The sequence below is a fragment of the Camelus dromedarius genome, chromosome 9 (assembly GCF_036321535.1).
Source record: "Camelus dromedarius isolate mCamDro1 chromosome 9, mCamDro1.pat, whole genome shotgun sequence".
Taxonomy (NCBI): Eukaryota; Metazoa; Chordata; class Mammalia; order Artiodactyla; family Camelidae; genus Camelus; species Camelus dromedarius.
This window is the reverse complement of record NC_087444.1, coordinates 76,429,523-76,450,563: the sequence shown is the minus strand read 5'-3', so window position 1 is coordinate 76,450,563 and position 21,041 is coordinate 76,429,523. Positions and strand designations below refer to the sequence as shown.

The 21,041-nt window shown below is 36.5% G+C and overlaps 1 protein-coding gene across 2 annotated transcripts in view; it reads right to left on the bottom strand.

The window, feature by feature from the left end:
* Nucleotides 1-21,041, bottom strand: part of LOC105091286 (zinc finger protein 665-like) — a 33,326-nt gene that overhangs the window by 634 nt on the left and 11,651 nt on the right. The window contains exons 4-5 of one of the 2 annotated variants that reach the window (XM_064489785.1): nt 19,024-19,263; nt 5,914-6,003 (exon numbers count right to left, since the gene is read on the bottom strand). In XM_064489785.1, the coding sequence (XP_064345855.1) occupies nt 5,999-6,003; nt 19,024-19,263 (245 nt within the window). In that variant the 3' untranslated portion in view covers nt 5,914-5,998. Of the gene's footprint in view, nt 1-5,913; nt 6,004-12,129; nt 19,264-21,041 lie in introns of those variants that run through there. The other variant, XM_031457100.2, reaches the window with a different exon arrangement.

Here is a 21,041-nt window from a genome sequence, read left to right as displayed (position 1 = left end):
CCCCACTGTTTTATTGAGAGGTACTTGGCATACATCAGTGTAAGGTTAATGTACAGCATAATGTTCTAACTTATATACAGAAATAATTACCACAGTAAGTTTAGTTAACATCCATAATCCAATATAGATAGAATAAAAAGAGAAACCACAGAAACAGGAAAATTTTTTTTCCTTTTAAGAGAATTGCACTATTCTTTAAATACTTCCTCTATATCCCACTTTTGGGATTTACTTTTAACTATCTCTCACAAAAACTTCTTTATGAAATTATACTTGAGGGTATAATCACTAAACACATTATAGTTTCAAATTGACTGTATATATGTCTGTTATGGGGATTTTTAGAAAGCTTCACTTTTAATTTTCAAACTGTAATTTATTATAGCTCTTCCCTTTATTTTCTATTTCTGAAAGTTCTGTCAAGTGTGGAAAGATAACAAAGCCTGTAAAGTAAATAAACTTCAGAAGACATTGGATTTTATTACCATATGAAGAATAATTAATTTGCAATATTAATAAGAGCATTTATTACTGTAATAGAAAAGAACAAATCTGAATCCATATTAGATGTATTTCCTTTACTTTAACCTTTGTATTCTCTTGCTTGTTAATCACTAAAGGATTACCCAGGACATATTTCACAGAACTAGAACAAATCATAATAAAATTTATATGGAACCATCAAGACCTAGAATTGCCAAGGCATTACTGAAGAGAAAGAAAGAGGCTGGAGGAATAACTCTCCTGGACTTCAGACAATACTATAGAGCTACAGTCATCAAGACAGCATGGTATTGGTACAAAAACAGACATACAGACCAATGGAACAGAATAGAGAGCCCAGAAATGAACCCACAAACTTTTGGTCAACTAACCTTTGACAAAAGAGGCAAGAATATACAATGGAATAAAGACAGTCTCTTCAGCAAATGGTGTTGGGAAAACTGGACAGCAGCATGTAAAACAATGAAGCTAGAACACTCCCTTACACCATACACAAAAATCAACTCAAGATGGATCAAAGACTTAAACATAAGACAAGATACAATAAACCTCCTAGAGGAAAACATAGGCAAAACATTATCTGACATACATCTCAAAAATTTTCTCCTAGAAGAAATAAAAGCAAAAATAAACAAATGGGACCCAATGAAACTTACAAGCTTCTGCACAGCAAAGGAAACCAGAAGTAAAACAAAAAGACAACCTATGGAATGGGAGAAAATCTTTGCAAATGAAACCAACAAAAGCTTGATCTCCAGAATATATAAGCAGCTCATATGACTCAATAAGAAAAAAATAAACAACCCAATCCAAAAATGGGCAGAAGACCTAAACAAGCAATTCTTCAAGGAAGACATAGAAAATGATCAAAAGGCACATGAAAAAATGCTCAATATCACTAATTATCAGAGAAATGCAAATGAAAACTACAATGAGGTATCACCTCACACCAGTCAGAATGGCCGTCATTCAAAAATCCACAAATGACAAATGCTGGAGAGGCTGTGGAGAAAGGGGAACCCTCCTACACTGCTGGTGGGAATGCAGTTTGGTGCAGCCACTATGGAAAACAGTGTGGAGATTCCTCAAAAGACTAGGAATAGACTTACCATATGACCCAAGAATCCCACTCCTGGGCTTATATCCAGAAGGAACCCTACTTCAGGATGACACCTGCACCCCAATGTTGATAGCAGCACTATTTACAATAGCCAAAACATGGAAACAGCTTGAATGTCCATCAACAGGTGACTGGATAAAGAAGAAGTGGTATATTTATACAATGGAATACTATTCAGCCATAAAAACAGACAACATAACGCCATTTGCAGCAACATGGATGGTCCTGGAGAATGTCATTCTAAGTGAAGTAAGCCAGAAAGAGAAAGAAAAATACCATATGAGATCGCTCATATATGGAATCTAAAAAACAAAAACAAAAACAAACAAAAAACAAAGCATAAATACAGGACAGAAAGAGACTCATAGACATAGAACACAGACTTGTGGTTGCTGGGGGGCGGAGGGTGGGAAGGGATAGACTGGGATTTCAAAATTGTAGAATAGATAAACAAGATTATACTGTATAGCACAGGGAAATATACACAAAATCTTATGGTAGCTCACAGAGAAAAAAATGTGACAATGAGTGTGTATATGTCCATGTATGACTGAAAATTGTGCTGAACACTGGAATTTGACACAACATTGTAAAATGATTATAAATCAATAAAAAATGTTAAAAAAAAAAAAGATAAAGCCACAGCTCTTGCCCTGAAATTCACAGTCTAATAGGGGAAGAAAGACAAAAATGCAAGCATTTAAAACATAGTGTGCTAAGTGTCATAATGAATAATGCAAAGATTTCTTTGGCTTGTCATACAATTTCCCTCAAAGCCTTTTAATACATTTTGGTGAGAAAGGTAGATGTCTGGATACAAAATGTAGATGAAAACAGAAATAGCAACCAAAATGGGAGAGAAGGGATTAAAAACATCAAGAGGTCTTCTTCCCTGATTGGTGAATTATTTAATATGAGCCAGAGGAAAAACCTCCCCCAGCAGAACAAGTCCACAGACTGAAATAGGCAAGGAACCGCTGGCCTAGTGAGAAGATACTACTCTAGGAATCAAACCTCCCAGGGTTAAAATCAGCTGCTATCAAACCAAGCAGTGAAGTAATCCTAAAAATCCATAAAAGGGTAGACACTAAACATTGAGAAGATTGGCAGAGAAGCGAGAGAGAGAGAGAGGGAGAGAGAGAGAGAGAGAATCCCAGAAAGTTAAGTGTAATGGGATTCCATTGGTAAAATAAACCAAAAGTGATTTCAGACTCTTAAGAATAAATAAATTTCTCTACAATTATCAGTTGAGAGCTCTTATAAGTGACATGCTAAAACTTTCCCTCTCCTCATTTTTCCAGGAAAATAGCAGGGCTGTCTCCAGCTCTTTTATGTGGCTGCTAGCTCAGTAGATACATTAAAAAAAAAGAAAAAAAAATCACGAAGGGGATGTTGCCTGTAAGCTTAAGCTATACATAATGGCCCATCTCTGGGAATCCTGTCTCCCAAGTGTGGATAACAGAGCCTGTAAAATATTTAGTCTTCAGAAGACATTGGGATTTGTTTCCATCTAAAGAATAATTAAGCTGCAATATGTCCAAGGGCATTTAGTAGCCAAGTTCATTCTCTTTAATACGAACCCTAAAGAAAGTGAAAATAGACTGTGAAATACACAAGTTCATTTCAACCGGTAATATTTTTATGGAAATGTCTGTCAGAGAATATCTACTACAATGTATGTTTTATCACATCCCTACATGTGAAACATTTCATTCATAGCGACATGGGAATCCCTGCAAATATGACGATGTTTAGATAAAGAAATTAGCATATTTAAAATATTTTCAGGTAAAAGGAGCAGAATGTCCTGGTGTAACACAGATATGAATAAAAGAAGATTTATCACATTTTTAAAAGATGTAGTGACTTGGATAAGTTTTGTTTACTTTATTAGGTAGATGACTTTATATTTTACAATGTGTCTCACTAGCCATGTTGGTAGGAAGACTTTATGAACCTGTGAATGAAAAATGTTGCCTGCCATATCAGCAAACAAAAGATGCTTTGACCATTAAGCCATCAGCCACGACCACTGCCCAGGACAGGGAACCTGAGGGAATTCAGGATGGAGAAGAACAGACTGACTTCAGCCAAGCCCTCGTCAACTGCAGCCACCCCCAGTGGTGCACCCTCGGGGAACTCAGGATATGAAACAAAAGAATACTGGCCCTAGATAGCTAGCGTGCAGATCCAAGGAACAATTTCAATGAGCCGAGACTTTTGCACCTTTCCGTACATATAAAAGCACCCTTACAAGAGAGGGTTCATACCCTCTCTGCAGACAACGTAATGCATTGTTTCACTGGTATGCAGAAGCTTCCAAAAGATAAATCAATTTCACAAAGGATTTAAAAGAGTCCACACACCATGCAAACACAAATTGGATCTAACGTCTTTTGACTTCATATCTGAGACTTGGCTAAAAATTAAAGGGAAATATATATTTTCTGTTTGCATCTGTCTGCACTTTCATGTATATCTCTATATATGTGTATATGTATCTTGTAGATGTGTTTTTTTTTTCCTCATTTGGGATGGTATTGCTACAATTTGTAAAAGAACTCTACTCATTTGGCTTAAAAACAAACAAGCACTTATAGGAATTAAGGAAACTAAGGAAACCTAACCAAAATGCTATTCAAGTTCATGCAATGTGGGATTAAAGTTTAATAACTGAAAGCTAGCTTAAGGTTCTTGGTTCGATGAAAACACACATATCTTTGGAGTTACCAAAAGTGAAAATAATGGCAGAGAGAGAGTACAGCTCAGTGGCAGAGTGCATGCTTAGCATGCATGAGGTCCTGGGTTCAATCTCCAGTATCTCTATCAAAAAATAATAAAATAAAATGAAATGAAAACAATGGAGGCATATAATTTTTATCCTACCTAGAGTTTTCAGTCAAAGAAGCTTATGTTGTCTCTGTTATAAAACTGTCAGCAAGAAAAATAACTCCGTATGATAAAATTTTTTGTGAGTAATCTAAACATTAATGTTGAAAACAACTGAATTCATTATAGGTGTATGAGGTAAAGCGTTTAAGGTAAAGATTTTGAATTGCTTTCCCAAATCTCTTTGGCAACATGAAACCTTACACTTCTCCCAAGTTAAACTGAATGATGGGTAGTTATTAAATATCTAGATCATTCCCAAATAAGATAAAATATTAACACACTAACACGAAAAGTAGGTTCATCTATGTTTGGCTTCCTTTACACAGGAAATAAAGATAATTGAGTTTAATGTTAAAACTGCCTTGGTACAAAACTCAAATTTGGGTTTTCCCTCTGATAAATGAAAAATGATTGTTCTTTTAAAGGAAGATGTTTTTGACTACTGGTCTGATCCTAGTAAGAGATTGTGAAAGTTTTTGCCTTACCTTTATATAAACTGGTTAGGAAAAAAATTGGGTTTTACTCAACTTATTTCCTACACTTCTTGTTTCCTTCAACAGGTCTATGATTCCTAAGTAAAACCTTTCGACACAGCAGAGCTAAGTATCCCTTACAACTCTATATCCTTTTGTATTTGTCTTTGAAATCTCGTATTGTTACTTTGAACAAATGGGTGATTAAGTATCATTTCCTGTATGAGTCAATGTACACAACCTTGTGGTATTTGTGACAACCTTCCCAAAAATCTGGATCTGAGTGAAGACTTTTTGACTTTCAAATAACTCTAGGCTCTTCTAGATGACCCCTGGAATATCTTGAAGGATTTCTCTCTCACCTGGTACATGTGGGACTAATCAGGGTTATTTAATATGCTCCCTTTAATTGGAGCTTTGTCAAACTAAAACAAAAAACAAAAACAACTAAACCTTTTAACCTTATATTTCTTATACATTAATAGAGGATTCCAAAATTGTATGAAACTCCTCAGATCCTAAGATGTCTTGATATAATATTACCAGTCACAGTTTTAAAAGATACGTTACAGAAATAAGTAGATTTGTTACTTAATCCCATTCTAGTTATCTCTCATTGGGTCTTTAATAATAAGCATTATCAAGACTTGTCATTTATAGGCAATTATGGCATTACTCTGATGCTTTTGGAAATCTGTTTCATCTTCAGAGGAATCACTGAAAGGACTCTGATCATCAATCTGAAATACAATTATTATAGGGCTGGAGTCTAAGTGGGGAGGACAGGCACTGAGGGAGGGTCTTGGGTGACTGTGAATGTACAGGTGTCAGGCAGGACACTGCAGAGTCAGACAGGATTAATGAGTCCAAAGAAGGGCATTTGAGGAACGTCTGACTGAGAATCCAGTGAGAATATGACTTTACCTGAGAAACAGCCATTCCTGATTCCTTTTCTTTCCTCTTCCTTCTTTTCAGAGCTTCTTCCTCAAGCAACGTGAGTCTTCAGAAGTCAATCTTGAAGGTTGAAAACATGGTATTCAATGCTGAGAATCAACACAGCCCTCCCTGTGCCACAACCACACACACAGGGGAGATCTCACCATGTGGAACAGACAATCCTCTGCTGCCTGCTGTCACAGGAAGGACTCAGGACAGGAAACTCCACACACAGACCAACAAGGGAGTTTCCCCACACTGTCCTCAGATCACCCTCCCCTCCTGGTGAGCCCCTCACCCACACGGCAGCAGCGGGCGCCTCAGCTGGACCTGACAGCCCCCTTCAGGTCACAGACCAGGCCCTGATCCATCCCCATGCAGAGCAGAGCCCCCTCCCTCTCAGCCCAGATCCCAGCCCTCAGGATGGGAGGACTCAAAGTCCAGATGCTCAGTGAGGGATGCAGACCGGAATCACCTGGGGCCCCTCAAATATCACTGAGGTTGGACCCCACACAGACTATATGAAAGGGACTGTCTGAGCCCTCCTACATTGCTGGTGGGAATGCAGTTTGGTGCAGCCACTGTGAAAAACAGTATGGAGATTCCTCAAAAGACTAGGAAGAGACCATGTGACCCAGTAATCCTGCTCCTGGGCATAAGGAACCCTACTTCAAAAAGACACCTGCACCCCAATGTTCATAGCAGCACTATTTACAATAGCCAAGACATGGAAACAGCCTAAACGTCCATTGACAGATGACTGGATAAAAAAATGTGGTATATTTATACAATGGAATACTATTCAGCCATGAAAAACAACAACATAATGTCATTTGCAGCAACATGGATGTCCCTGGAGAATGTCATTCTAAGTAAAGTAAGCCAGAAAGAGAAAGAAAAATGCCATGAGATTGCTCATATGTGGAATCTAAAAAAAAAAAAAAAAAAAAAGAACAAGAACATAAATACAAAACAGAAACAGACTCATAGACATAGAATACAAACTTGTGGTTGCCAAGGGGGCGGGGGGTGTGAAGGGACAGACTGAGAGTTCAAAGTCTGTAGATACTGACAAGGAAATACAGAACAGATAAACAAGATTATACCGTATAGCACAGGGAAATATATACAAGATCTTGTGGTAGCTCACAGCAAAAAAAAAAAAAAAAAAAAAAAATGTGACAATGAATATATGTATGCTCATGTATAACTGAAAAATTGTGCTCTACACTGGAAACTGACACAACATTGTAAAATGACTATAACTCAATAAAAAAGGTTAAAAAGAAAGAGAAAGAAAGAAAGAAAGAAAGAAAGAAAGAAAGAAAGAAAGAAAGAAAGAAAGAAAGAAAGAAAGAAAGAAAGAAAGAAAGAAAGGGACTCCCTGGTCAGAGGATACAAAACAAGTATTTGCAGAATGTCTCAGCAATCTAATGTGAAGCCTGGGTTGAGCACCACTGATGAACAAATGGATAATGAAAGTGTGGGATATATATATAAAATGGACTATTACTCAGCCATAAGATAAAGAAATCTTGCCATTGGCAACAACATGGATGGATCTAGGCTAAGTGAAAGAAGTGAGAAAAAGACAAATACCACATGGTTTCATTTCTATATAGAATCTTTTTAAAAAATGAAAAATATGGTGAAAACAGACTCACAGTAAAACTTGTGATTTTCAGAAAGGGGCAGTGGGGTGAGATAGGTGTAGAGGAATAAGAGGGTCACATGTCCAGCTGGACAGTAAGTAGGTCATGGCATGTACATGCAGCGTTAAAAATATGCTCAATAATATTATAATAACTTTGTTTGGGGACAGATGGCTACTAGACTTATTGTTCTGATCATTTCATAATGTATGTAAATATTACACCAGCAATGCTACACTGGAAACATAATATTATGCATCACTTACATTTCAATTAAAAATAACAAGCGATTCCGTTGTGGAGAGATACCGTATAAAACTAATGTATGTGGCAAAGCCTGTAACTAGAACTCACACCTCACTTGATATCAGAATATACATTTTTTTGAGAGAAACCACAAAAAATACATGGCAAAGCATATTGAAGTCTGAAGCCTTGTGGAACATAACAGAATTCTTTATAGAGAGAAACTTAACAAATTTAATGAGTATGATCAACTTTATCAAAAATCTACACCTTTGTGGTCATGAAAGAATTCACATAAGATGGAAATGTACAAACGTGTCAAGGACTTTAAGCATTAACCTCAGGATACACCACAACCAACTCACGCTAGACAGAAACATGACAAATGTAATGAAGGTGACAAATGTTCAAGCAATGCTCTCAGTGGACTTACACTAAGAAACTCATACTTTTGAAGATTAACCAAACTCTGATGTTAAATTCCCAACAGAATTAAGTGTTGAAATTCTTTAAAACTCATGAGATCGATACCTGTCAATGAGCAAGGACATCTGTGGAAAGGTCTCATTATCTGCAGATTGTACAATGTTTTTATTGAATTAGTTGAGGTTTCTTGAAACGGACACACTCTTATTAATGACCTACAACCTGAAGGCTGAAATTTGTTGATGTTATTCTTGCATTACCTGCTTTTCATTTATCGCCATGACGGTCCCAGGGAAGGGGTGGGTAAGAGGAAAGGACCTACTTCATGAGGTGGGGTTTATTCAGATCCATGTGACTGAGAAAAACCAGGACACCCGTTTTAAGATGCAATGTGGTCTAAATTCAAGAGCATGAGGAGTAACAGTATAGACATAAAACTATTATCCAAAATATCCTGCTTTCTGTGGTCAAGGCACCTCCTCTAGATTTGTTATGACTGAAGGCCACTGATATTTTTTGTTTGTTTGTTTGAAGTACAGTAGGTTACAATATGTCAATTTCTGGTGTACAGCACAATGTCCCAGTCAGGCATATGCATACATATATTCATTTTCATATACTTTTCCATTAAAGGTTATTATAAGATATTTAATATTGCTTCCTGTGCTATGCAGAAGAAACTTATCTATTTTTATGTATAGTGGTTAATATTTGCAAATCTCAAACTCCCAAATGTATCCCTTCCTACCCTCTTTCCTCAGTCTTAACAATCTGAGGACCATTCCTGATGATTATAGGAAAAAACTTTCTCTCTCAGGTGATCATGAAACAGAGCAGAACCGACACTGAGAGAATGAGGTTTTCGTATGAGTACACGATGGGTTAGCTGTGTGGTAGAAAAACTGGAGGGGAAAGATGGTTTCCCTCCCTTTTAAAAGGGAACAGCTGTTGCATATCAGTGATTCATGAAAATTTGTCTTATTTTTGGACACTGAAGACCTAGTGTTATAGAGGACAGTCTAATACAGAGAAAAGCAGAGTGCTTGGGAAGAATTCAAATGTGGCCACTGAAACTGCATTTTGATAGCATTTTATTTAGAATGTACCACACTTCTCATGTGTAAGTTAATGAAAGGTAGTCTTTTCTTTAAAATCCTGAAGGAGTCATTAGCTTTCTATTGATCCAAGCATATTCCACCTTACTCTGTGCTTGATAATGATCACTAATTATACGTGGTTAGGCTCTCCAGGTTGACTGGCATCTATAACAGTTTCTTTCCACGTTAGATTTAAAACAACTTACTATCCTGGAAATCTATATTCATAATTTGCATTTGAGCTGTGAACTCCACAGTGTATCCCTCATTATTTCTGTGGCTGTAACGAAAATACCATGGCAGCAAAACTTCAGACTCAAGCTCCCTAACACCTGCCTCTCCACGCCTGAGTATACACCATACAATTATACTTCTACGTGCCTTTTTAGGGGTGGTATTAGACACATGGTTTGCATATTTACATGAAATACAGTGTATATTACTGGTATAGGAATATAGTAATATCTGAAAAATATGAGGAAATAAAATTCCAGAAATAAGAATTAATATGACACAATCTTATCTTTTTGCTTGCAGTGCTCAGAGAAATAATTAGAAAAGATCAATGTTCAGGAGGGAGGGTATAGCTCAACTGGTAGAGAGCATGCCTAGTATGCACAAGGTCCTGGGTTCAATCCCCAGTACCTCCTCTAGAAATAAATAAATGAACCTAATTACCTCCTCCTTCAAATAAATAAAAAATGTTTAAGGAGGGAAAACATTAAAAAAAGTCAATGTTCATGTATTTCCTCTAGGAATGAACACAGTGGGATTGTTTGATAGAGGAACTAGAAATTTCACCTATTCACTCTCCAAGACATTTTTCATTAGTTTGCCCGTTTGCTTTTTCCTTTAGAAAAGGATGGAACGCACTCAAAGTTTAGTTTGGATGTCAGGTCTAATGACTGTACATACTGACGTGTTAGGAGAATGTAACATCATGAGGCTTCCTGGGGCGAGCAGGACAGACTTCCCAAGTTGGTCCAAAAATGGCTAGACAGAGCAGAGAATGGTGATGGCACATGCTTGTGGTGCAAACCCACAACTAAAGGAAGGAGCCAAGGGAAGGAGTGCTCACGCTTTCTTATCAGCTTGCCCTGTGCACATGGGCAGAGGAGGAAGAGTCTGTAGTGAGTCTTAAAAGTGTCTGTGATCAGACCTCATGAATGCAGTCAGACTCTTCCATATAAAACAGAATGTTTACTCTTGAAACTCCTGGCCCCTTGCTTAGGAGAGACCACGATATTCCTCATGCTAATAATACACTCATTATATTCCCCTTCCTCATGCACCCAGCTCCCACTGCACGATGTGATTGTTGGAAATACTTGTCAAATACTCTTTAGATGAATTGCCTAAGATATTCTCTCCACTTGTCTCATAAAAATTAATACGTGGAGGTGTTTATCAGATTATAAACATGAATCAAAAATTTCCAGAAGAGCCATTCTGAAAGACTATTAAATATCTTTTTGGGAGGGGGGAGGGTATAGCTCAAGTGGTAGAGCCCATACTTTGCACACACAAGGTCATGGGTTCGATCCCCAGTACCTCCTCTAAAAATAAATAAACCTAATTACCTCTTCCCCCCAAAATAAAAAGAATTAACAAATAATACAATAAATAAAATATTAAAAAATATTTTGGGGGAAATATATTCAATTTCTTGTAATAAGCCATAATGAAAAAGAAACTGAAAAAATATGTATGTATGTATGTCGATGTATAACTAAATCGCTCTGCTGTACACCTGAAACTAACATTGTAAATCGACTACACTTCAATAAAAAATAAGAATTAGAAAATAAAAATAAAAAAACAACAAAATCTTTTTGAAGTAATGGTAATAAGCATTATATCCAGATTACTCAAATGCAGTAAAATTCCATCTTGTGCACCCTATATTTTATTATATATAGGCATAACATATACATTCATTTATTAAACTATAGTTGATTTACAATATTGTATTAGCTTCACGTGTACAACATAGTGATTCAGTATTTGTATAGATTATACTTCATAAAAACTAATTACAAAATAATGGCTACGATTCCCTGTGTTGTACAATATATTAAGATACTGCTTATGAATTTTCTACATAGTTTGGATCTCTTAACCCTATACTCCTATCTCTCCTCTTCTCCCCACTGGTAACCTAGTTTATTTTCTCTGTGAGTCTGCTTCTATTTCAATAATACACTAACCTATTTTCCAGACTCCATATGTAAGTGAGATCATGTAGTATTTGTCTTTGCCATAGTTCAGTGAGCATAATATGCTCTAGGTCCATCCATGGTGCTGCAAACGGCAGAATTGCATTCTTCTTTATGGCTGTGTAGTATTCCATTGTATATAGGCATATCACATCTTTATCTGTCTGTTGATGGGCACTCAGGTTGGTGCTGTTATGAACATGGGGATACATGTAGCCTTTTAAATTAGTCCTTTCATAATTTCCAGATATAAACCTAGGAGTGGAACTGCTGGATCATATGATAGTTTTATTTTTAGTTTTCTAAGAAAACTTATTTTGTGAATTATACATTTTATTATTGTTTTGAGACAGTTTTGCCCAATTTATGTAGTTTATTTGCTATTTCTTCCTTTTTTACTTCACTGAAATGACTCGTGGAGGCATAAATCAAGCGGTTGTTTTCAGATTTGTGTGACATGAAAATGTACCCAGAGGAATGATAGATGCAATGTATGAGTTCCATCACCATGAAGACAGAAGCTCCTCATAGTTCAGCTTCAGTGAGAGACTTGGAATAATACAAGATAATGGACTAAAGGCTCATAACGGCAGGCAAGAGACTTGTTGCCAACCTGCAGGTGCATCACAGTGACTCTGGAAACATGATATGTTAATTTTACCATAAAATGTATCTCTCCAGTGCTTCCCTAACCTGTCTTCCTTCCATTCATACAATAGAATCTGGAACTCAGGTCTCCAACACCTTGTACGCCATGGTTAGCAGATCAGAATGATTTTCTGAATTCAACATGGAGATAATAGCTTATGCTTCTTTTATTGCATAATTTGGACATAATAAAATACACAGTTTTCAAGTATAGGATACAGTGGGATTTTGTATGTTTGCAATATTGTCCACCAACAACATTTTCATCATACATCATTAACCCTTAAAAAATCCTGTACTCATTAGCAGTTACTCCACATTTTTAAGGATAAATTTGATTTATTTTTGGGGGGGGGGAGTGGTAATTAGGTTTATTTATTTTTAATGGAGGTACTAGGGATTGAATGCAGGACCTTGTGCATACTAAGCATGTGCTCCATCACTGAGCTCCACCGTCCCCAATGATTATTCTACATTCTAGCCCCAGCCACAAGCAATCATTAAGCTATTTTCTATTTCTATGGATATGGCCGCTCTGAGCATTTCATATAAATTAAGTCACAAAGCACGTGGCCTTCTAGCTTCTTGCACTCGGCATCATGATTTCAAGGATCATCCTTGTTGGAACTTTTATCAGTGCCTAATCATGTTTTATTTCTGAGTAATATTTCACAGTTTGTTTGTTCATTCATCATTTAATGGAGCTTTGGGTTCATTCTATATTTTGGCCATTATCAAAAATGCTTCTTTCAACAATCTTCCACAGGATGTTTATGTGGATAAATGCTTTCAAATCATTTGAGTCTAACTCTAAAAGAGGAGTTGCTTGGTGTAATATTGTGATTTGCAAGAAATACGGATTTGGTCATTCTTATGAGAAAAGTATGATTTCCACTCTCACCATATTTGGCAAAACTGGTTCATTTGATTTTTAAGACTCAATATTTCACTGTGAACAATGAATAAAAAAGAACATGGAAAATAATATAATAAAGAATTACTTCATGTCTTTCAGAACAACTTTCAGATAACATTTTAAGTGTTTACCCTCAATTGAATATATTCTATGTTTTCAAGGAAATCTTGGGGTGTTTTAATTGAAGGATAGTTGATTTACAATATTGTGTTAGTTTCAGGTGTACTGCAAACTGCTTCAGTTACATTTTTTTTCCAGATTATTTTCCATTGTAGGCTATTACAAGACTTTGAATATAGGACCCTGTGATATACAGTAGGTCACTGTTGCTTATCTATTTTAGGTAGAGTAGCAAGGAAATCCTATTTGAGACTCTAGCACTTGATGAAAAATATTTAATGTAGGTTCCCCAATTTTCAACATCCCAGAGTTATAACAGTTATATTACTTTAAGTTAGAGTCTAACACTAAAGTACGTTTGGAGGTGGTATTATAGTATTTAATACAGGTCTTTTGTGTATCTCTCACTTTCAAGTATGGTGGCATGAATAAAAAACATCTCAAAATGAATTCTTTCATTCCTTATCTTGATTCTGGAGTCAGAATAACTGTATTACCATTGGAGAATTATTTTAGTGTGTTTGGATTCAGATAGAGTAGAAAGGAAATAAACCTGCAAGTTAGAAAGCACTAAGGATTCTAATAATTTTTGCTGGACATTTGCAACACTGGGCAGAGTGGCTATGTGATACATGGAGTATTATATTCTCAGGATAAAGAACAAAGTCTGTTGATATAATCTGTCCCTAACACCTTTCCCCTTTACCTTTCTTTGTTCATGATGTAAATATGAAATACAAAAATTCACACTTCTTATTAAAATTATGGTGGGCACTTAATGCAAATGGCTAGTATTTGGAAATAATGACTGGGATTATTGTTTCCAGGTAAAGAAGACAATATCTGATGATGAAAAGCATTTTGCCCCCATGCTCCCCACAACCCTTCACTCTTCTTAGTCCTATAGGAGCCATGTGGCTATAAGGAAAGTGAAGACTAAGTGCTGATGGAGGTAGAAGGGGCAGCGGACCCGTCACAAACCACACGGCACCCTCTGCACTTCCTGTCAGGTAAGACTGATAAACCTCGTATTTCTTGCAGTTCCCGTTTTCCATGCAGTCTGTCACGCACCAATAAAAACTATCCTATATGAAAAATAGGATTACTCTTGTGATGGGTGTAGAATGGAGCATTTTGGAGAGTCTTGAGTTTAAAATATTGTGGCTTAGGCAGGAGGGTATAGTTCACATGATATAGTGCATGCTAAGCATGCATGAGGTCCTGGGTTCAATCCCCAGTACCTCCATTAAAAAGAAATAAATAAATAAACCTAATTACCTCCCCCTCCAAAAAAAAATTTTTAAAGAGGAAAAAATAAAATATTACAGCCTACTTCTATATATAAAATAGATAACTAACAAGGACCTACTGTATCACATAGGGAAATATATCCAACATCTTGAGTTAACATATAATGGAAAAGAATCTGAAAAAGAATATATATCTATATATATGCACACACATATACGTATACATAAAGCTGATTCACTTTGCTGTACACTTGAAACTAATACAACATTGTAAATCAAGTATACTTCAATTAAAAAACAAATAATAAATGAATTAAGTGTGGCTTAAAAAAACTTCATGAAGACATGCCTTCAATAAAGAGTTAGATCTGTTAAGCACATGTTGCAGAAAATTCATAATGTGTGAAAAATTATACTGTGAGAATTTATGTTCAGAACATTAGGCTGTAATTTAACAGAGTAAGGAATTTGGTTGAACAAATATAATGACATGTTTATTTGACCATTTGACTTACTGATCTATGAGCCTATGCAGAACAGCAACCTTCCTACACTGAGAAAGTGCACTCACTCATCTGTCAGTTGGGAATAGTTCCAATCAATCACTGAATATCTGGCAGGAAACAAAATCAATACCTTGCCTTCAAGTGGTTTATGTTCTATAAGGGAAAGTCAGCAATAGTGAAGCAAGATATGACCGTGTTAAGTATGATGAAGGTGTCTATCTACAATGACAGAGTGACAGTGTCCTAATTTAAACAATGTCTTTAGGAAATGTCCACATGATCAGAAGATAGTGAAGAATTTTGTTAATTAACTGAATGAGTGTGTCGTGGAAATACACCAGGGGACCATGAGGCAAGGATGTAAGTGGCCTCTGGAACCCAGGAAAGGCAAGAAAATGAATTCTGACCTGGAGCATCCAGAAGGAGCACAGTTCTTTGGGTTATTTTACACATCTGGTCTCAAGAACCAGAAGAGAATAAATCTGTGCTGCTTCAAGGCTCTTCGTTTGTGGTAATTTGTTAGAGAAATTAATAGGAAATTTAACGAAAGGGTGTGTGCAGAAAATCAAAAGAATCTATACGAATTCTGGAAAAAGCACAATTTGCAAGGTGCCAGGATACAACGTGCAAAAATCTATTGTCATTTTATGCACATGTAGTTTACAAATGGAAATTGAAATTAAATAGATAATGCTACGTGTGAATGCTCAAAAACATCAAAGTAGAAGAAAAATGTGTACATCTAGCAAAACAAGGACTTTTATGCTGAAACCTACAATGAATGGTAAGGAAAGAAATCAAAGATGACCTTTTACTTAGGTCATTTTACATGAACATACCACATCTAGTGAATTGTTAGAAAAACATACCATAGTCATTGATTGGAAAACATTACATAAAAATTATATTAAAATTCCCCAAATCAGCATAGATGTTTCATGTATCTCCAATGAAGACTTGTAGACACAACCAAGATTATTCTAAAATTAACAGGGAAAGGTAAAAGAACTAAAAGATCAATTTACAAAATGTAAAAAAAAAAAAGAACTAGAAGAGCTAAAATATTTGAAAAATACTCAAGTGGTTGGAATCACTCCACATGACCTGAAGATCTGTAATACAGTAACAGTAACCAAGACTGTGTGGGATCTGCCGAGTGAGACACACACAGACCAAGGGAACAGAATGAGGAAACCAGAAACAGCCCACACAGGAGCTATGCACTTATATGTGCACTTTTTCTGATTAATACCACGACAGTACTGCATGATCTGAGGTTGGTCAAACCCACCAATGCAGAACTGTGCATATGGAGGGCCAACTTAAAGTTGTATGTGGATTTACAGCTGCTCAGGAGCAGACACCCTGAACTCCCTGCAATGTTTAAAGGTCAACTGCAGTTCCAACTGATCTTTGATGAAGGTACCAAGGTAATTCAAGGAAGGAAAAATTTTCAAAACCTGGTGCTAATCAGTGAAATAATCATAGTAGGGGGGGAAAAAAAAGATCTTCACTTCCCTTAAACATCACATCTGTACAAGCATTAGCTCAAAGTTAATCAAAGCTTTTTAAAAACATTATAAAATTTTAAAGTATAAGAGATTCAGTTTTTAAAAATTGCTGTAGAATAAAATCATCAAAATTCAAAACTTGGTGCAGGATTCTTAGACATGTCAGAAGAGCATGACCCGTAAGAGACAAAATATCTGGGATGATTGTTTCCATGAAAACATGACAAAATTCCTTTGTTTGTTTGTTTGTTTTTATGAGGGGGAGGTAATTAGGTTTATTTATTTATTTATTTACATTTGGAGGAGGTACTGGGGACTGAACCCAGGACCTCATGTATGCTAAGCATGTGCTCTACCATTTGAGCTATATCCCCCACCCCAAAATTCTTAAAATGTAAAGGGTTTTGCCCCCTCAACCTTCACTTTTCTTGGCCACACAGCAGGCATGTAGCTACAAGGAATGTGAGGACTAAGGGGGGCAGAGGACCCACCACACCCCACACCGCACCCTCTGGACTTCCTGTCAGGTGAGGATGACAAACCTACCACTTCTTTCAGGCAACCTGTCACTCACAAACAACAGCTGTCCCACCTGAGAAGTAAGATTATTGTTTCAAACTCACGGCACTGGTGAGGTACTCTCCAGACAGACTTTATTTTTTTTTAATTTATTTAATTTTTTTAAATGGAGGTACTGGGGATTGAACCCAGGACCTTCTGCATGCTAAGCACGCACTCTACCACTGAGCTATACCCTCCCCACCAGCCTGAGTTCTTTAATGAATGAGTTCCTCCTCTAAAGGTCTGGCCACAACAATTACATTTACCTAGTTTCTATCCAGAATGAATTTTCCAGTGAAACCTAAGATGTGAACACCTGACAAAAGCCTTGTAACTGCATTACATTATTAACGTCTCCCACCAGTATGGATTGGATTACCTGATAGTAAGTTAGGCTTGACAGAACACTGAAGGATTTGCCACACATTACATTTGAAAGTTTTCTCTCCAGTATGAATTCTTCCATGGATCTTATGGTATGAATTTTGACGAAAGACTTTGAGGTACTAATTACATCTCTAAAGGTTTCTCTCCAGTATTCATTATTTCACAGTAATGGATGCTTGCATGCACAAAAGCTTTGCCATGCTCATGACACATGCTCGGCTTCTCCACACTATGAATTCTCTGATGAATTATAAGGTATAAATTTTGAATGAATGCCTTCTCACATATGTCACATTTGTATGATTTCTCTCATGTATAAGTTATCTGATGTTTAGTGAGGGTAGATATCTGATGAAAGGTAATTCAATTTCATTATGCTTGAATGGCTTCTCTACAATATATACTCTCTGATGAAACTGGAAAAAGTGAATTTTGATTGAAGTCCTTGCCACACTCACTATGCTTGTAATGTTTCTCTCTAGTATGAACTCTCTGATGCCTTCCAAGGTTTGCCCTTTGACTAAAGAATCTGCCACACTCATTACATTTGAAAGGTTTCTCTCCAGTATGAATTCTCTGATGACTTACAAGATTTGAAGTTCGACAGAAGATCTTACCACACTCGTTACATTTGAAAGAATTCTCTTCAGTATGGACTCTCTGATGCTTTGTAAGGTCTGCCCTTTGATTAAAGAACTTGCCACACTCATTACATTTATAAGGTTTCTCTCCAGTATGAATTCTCTGATGACTTACAAGATTTGAATTCTGACTGAAGAACTTGCCACACTCATTACATTTGTAAGGTTTCTCTCCAGTATGAATTCTCTGATGACTTACAAGATTTGAATTCTGACTGAAGAACTTGCCACACTCATTACACTTGTACGGTTTCTCCCCAGTATGAGTTCTCTGATGTCTTGCAAGATGTGAATTTTGACGAAAGACCTTGCCGCACTCATTACATTTGTAAGGTTTCTCCCCACTATGAATTCTCTGATGAATTCTAAGACATGAATTTTGACTAAAGACTTTGCCACATACATCACATTTACATAATTTCACTCCTGTATGGATTGTCTGATGTTCAGAGAGGTGAGAGCCACGATTAAAGGTTTTGCCGCACTGATTACACTGATAAGGCCTTTCTCCTGTATGAATTCTCTGATGACGTTTGAGGGAGGAATTCTGACTACAGACTTTGCCACATACATCACATTTATACAATTTCTCTCCTGTGTGGATGACCTGATGTCTACTGAGGGATGAGCCATGATGAAAGGTTTTGCCACACTCGTTACATTTGTAAGTATCGTCATGAGTATGAACCGTCCAGTGACTTGCAAGGTTTGACTTTTGACTAAAAGAATTTCCACATACACCATATTTATATAACTTCTCTCCTGTATGGATTATCTGGTGTCTACTCAGGGACAAGTCATGATTAAAGGTTTTGCCACACTCATTACATTGGTAAATATCTTTCTCAAATATATGCAGTTCGTCCAGAAAGCTGAATGCAAGCCTATTATCAATATGCTTGTTTCCTGCATTCCACCTACCTTGCTGGTCACTTCTGTCAGGGGCATCTTCCTTCTGGGTTACAGGCATTCCTTTATAATTTCTTTCATCATCTCTCCACTGACACCCAAAGTCATACGTATTTTCCTGGATTTCCCTGATGTAAAAATGTTTCACTTCAGGGCTTTCTTGTCTTTCCAACATCACTGCTTGGAATACTTCTCTGCTATCACTATTTGTCACTGGCTGTAATTTCTTGATCACATGTATATGAGAGACATCTAAAAGATACAAAAAACCCATAGGTGTCCTAATCATTACAATTCATGAATAAAAGTTTGACATTCAATATACGATATTAAACCAATAGTAATATTTATTCCCAACAAGGTTATGAAATTTCCCAATCAGGACCTTAAATTTTTTAGGAACACTAAAGGAATAGGACTCTTTACTAAAGAAAGAGCAATTATGTGTCGTTCAAATTAACCTTAGGGAAGCCTAGTTCAAACACCCTGCAACAATAACTTTCACATTAGACAAACTTTTTTTTTTTCATTTTTTTAGGGGGGAGGTAATTAGGTTTCTTATTTATTTATTTATTTTTAGAGAGGGTACTGAGGATTGAACCCAGGACTTTGTGTATGTTAAGCATGTGCTCTACCACTTGTGCTACTCCCTCCCCCCTTAGACAAGCTTTTAAGCTCTCAGAGAAAGAGTATTTTTCCACCATGACCCCAAAACACATACCGATTAACAGTAAAGATACTGTTGTCTCATAATTAAGGAGACTAAAAATATTACCCTATACATACATCTGCACTCTATTGCACATAAATAAATGCTAAAAACACACAACATATTAATATGGAACATAATCTGAAAGAAGCTTATCTAATGAATAATTTAAATAACTGGCAATGTAGAATTGCAAAAGAAATAGAACAGAGAAAATGAAGAACTTGGTAACACAGTCAAAAAAATTTTTATTCTAAACATCTGCTATTTACACCAGAAACTGACACAACATTGTAAACTGACTACTTCAATTTAAAAAACAAGCAAAGAACCCAAACACAAACCTATGTACCCATGAAGAATATGCATTTTACAGTGTTAATACATGGTGCATGTCAGTTGTATTCTATAATAAATGCTGAAAAACCATCATATATAAATCACAATTAAATATTAATAAATGAAATACTCTCCAGTTATCTAACAGCCAATAAATAGAGCAATTCCCTTCCTACGCAGAGCGCTTAAACTCTCCAGTTCACTGACTCCACAATACATGTAATAAAGAGTGAGGAATGTGTATATTTATTACCTAGGGTCAGACACAATGTTGTTTAGAACAAATTGCAAATGACAAGCATACAAGATATGATGTATGCAAAGTGATATCAGAATAAACGTGACAGATATCAATACAACTACTTACAGAAAGTAACTTTCCAATCTTTACTATAAAACAGGCAAGATTCTAACCCATGTGACAGCACTAATTTGTTTTAAAAGGTTTGAGGTAAATGACTATGATTTTTCAAATCAGGGCAGTAGACTCACAGGTTCATGTCCATGACCCCAAGTGACACAGAAACCAGTGAGAGAACCAGGATTTGAACTTAAATCTACAAATCGTGACACATATTCTAAAGCATAACTGCCCACCCAGGCAGGACAGATTATAAAATATTACAACAAACTCAAGGTGTTTAGGAAGAAAACTTCAAGGCAGATGCAAGAAGTGAGCTGTGTGAACTAGTAATGTTATTCAGCCATCCATCCTGGAAATGGTCTCTGAGTCATCACAGCCGCACATAGTGATTTTGGTAGCATCCTGAGAAAGGTGTTCAATGGAAGAAGAGGGGCCATTTTACAGCGTGAGTCATGTGGAAGGTGGAGGGATGGCTGAGGGAGGGCTGTGGAATCTGGGAAGTTCAGGAGAACAAATTAAAAGTGCTAACAAATAATCATCCATATCCAGGTGCCATGTGAGGAAAGGTCAGGAAGGAGAGAGGGTCTGAGTGGAGCACGGGGCACACGCACACGTGGG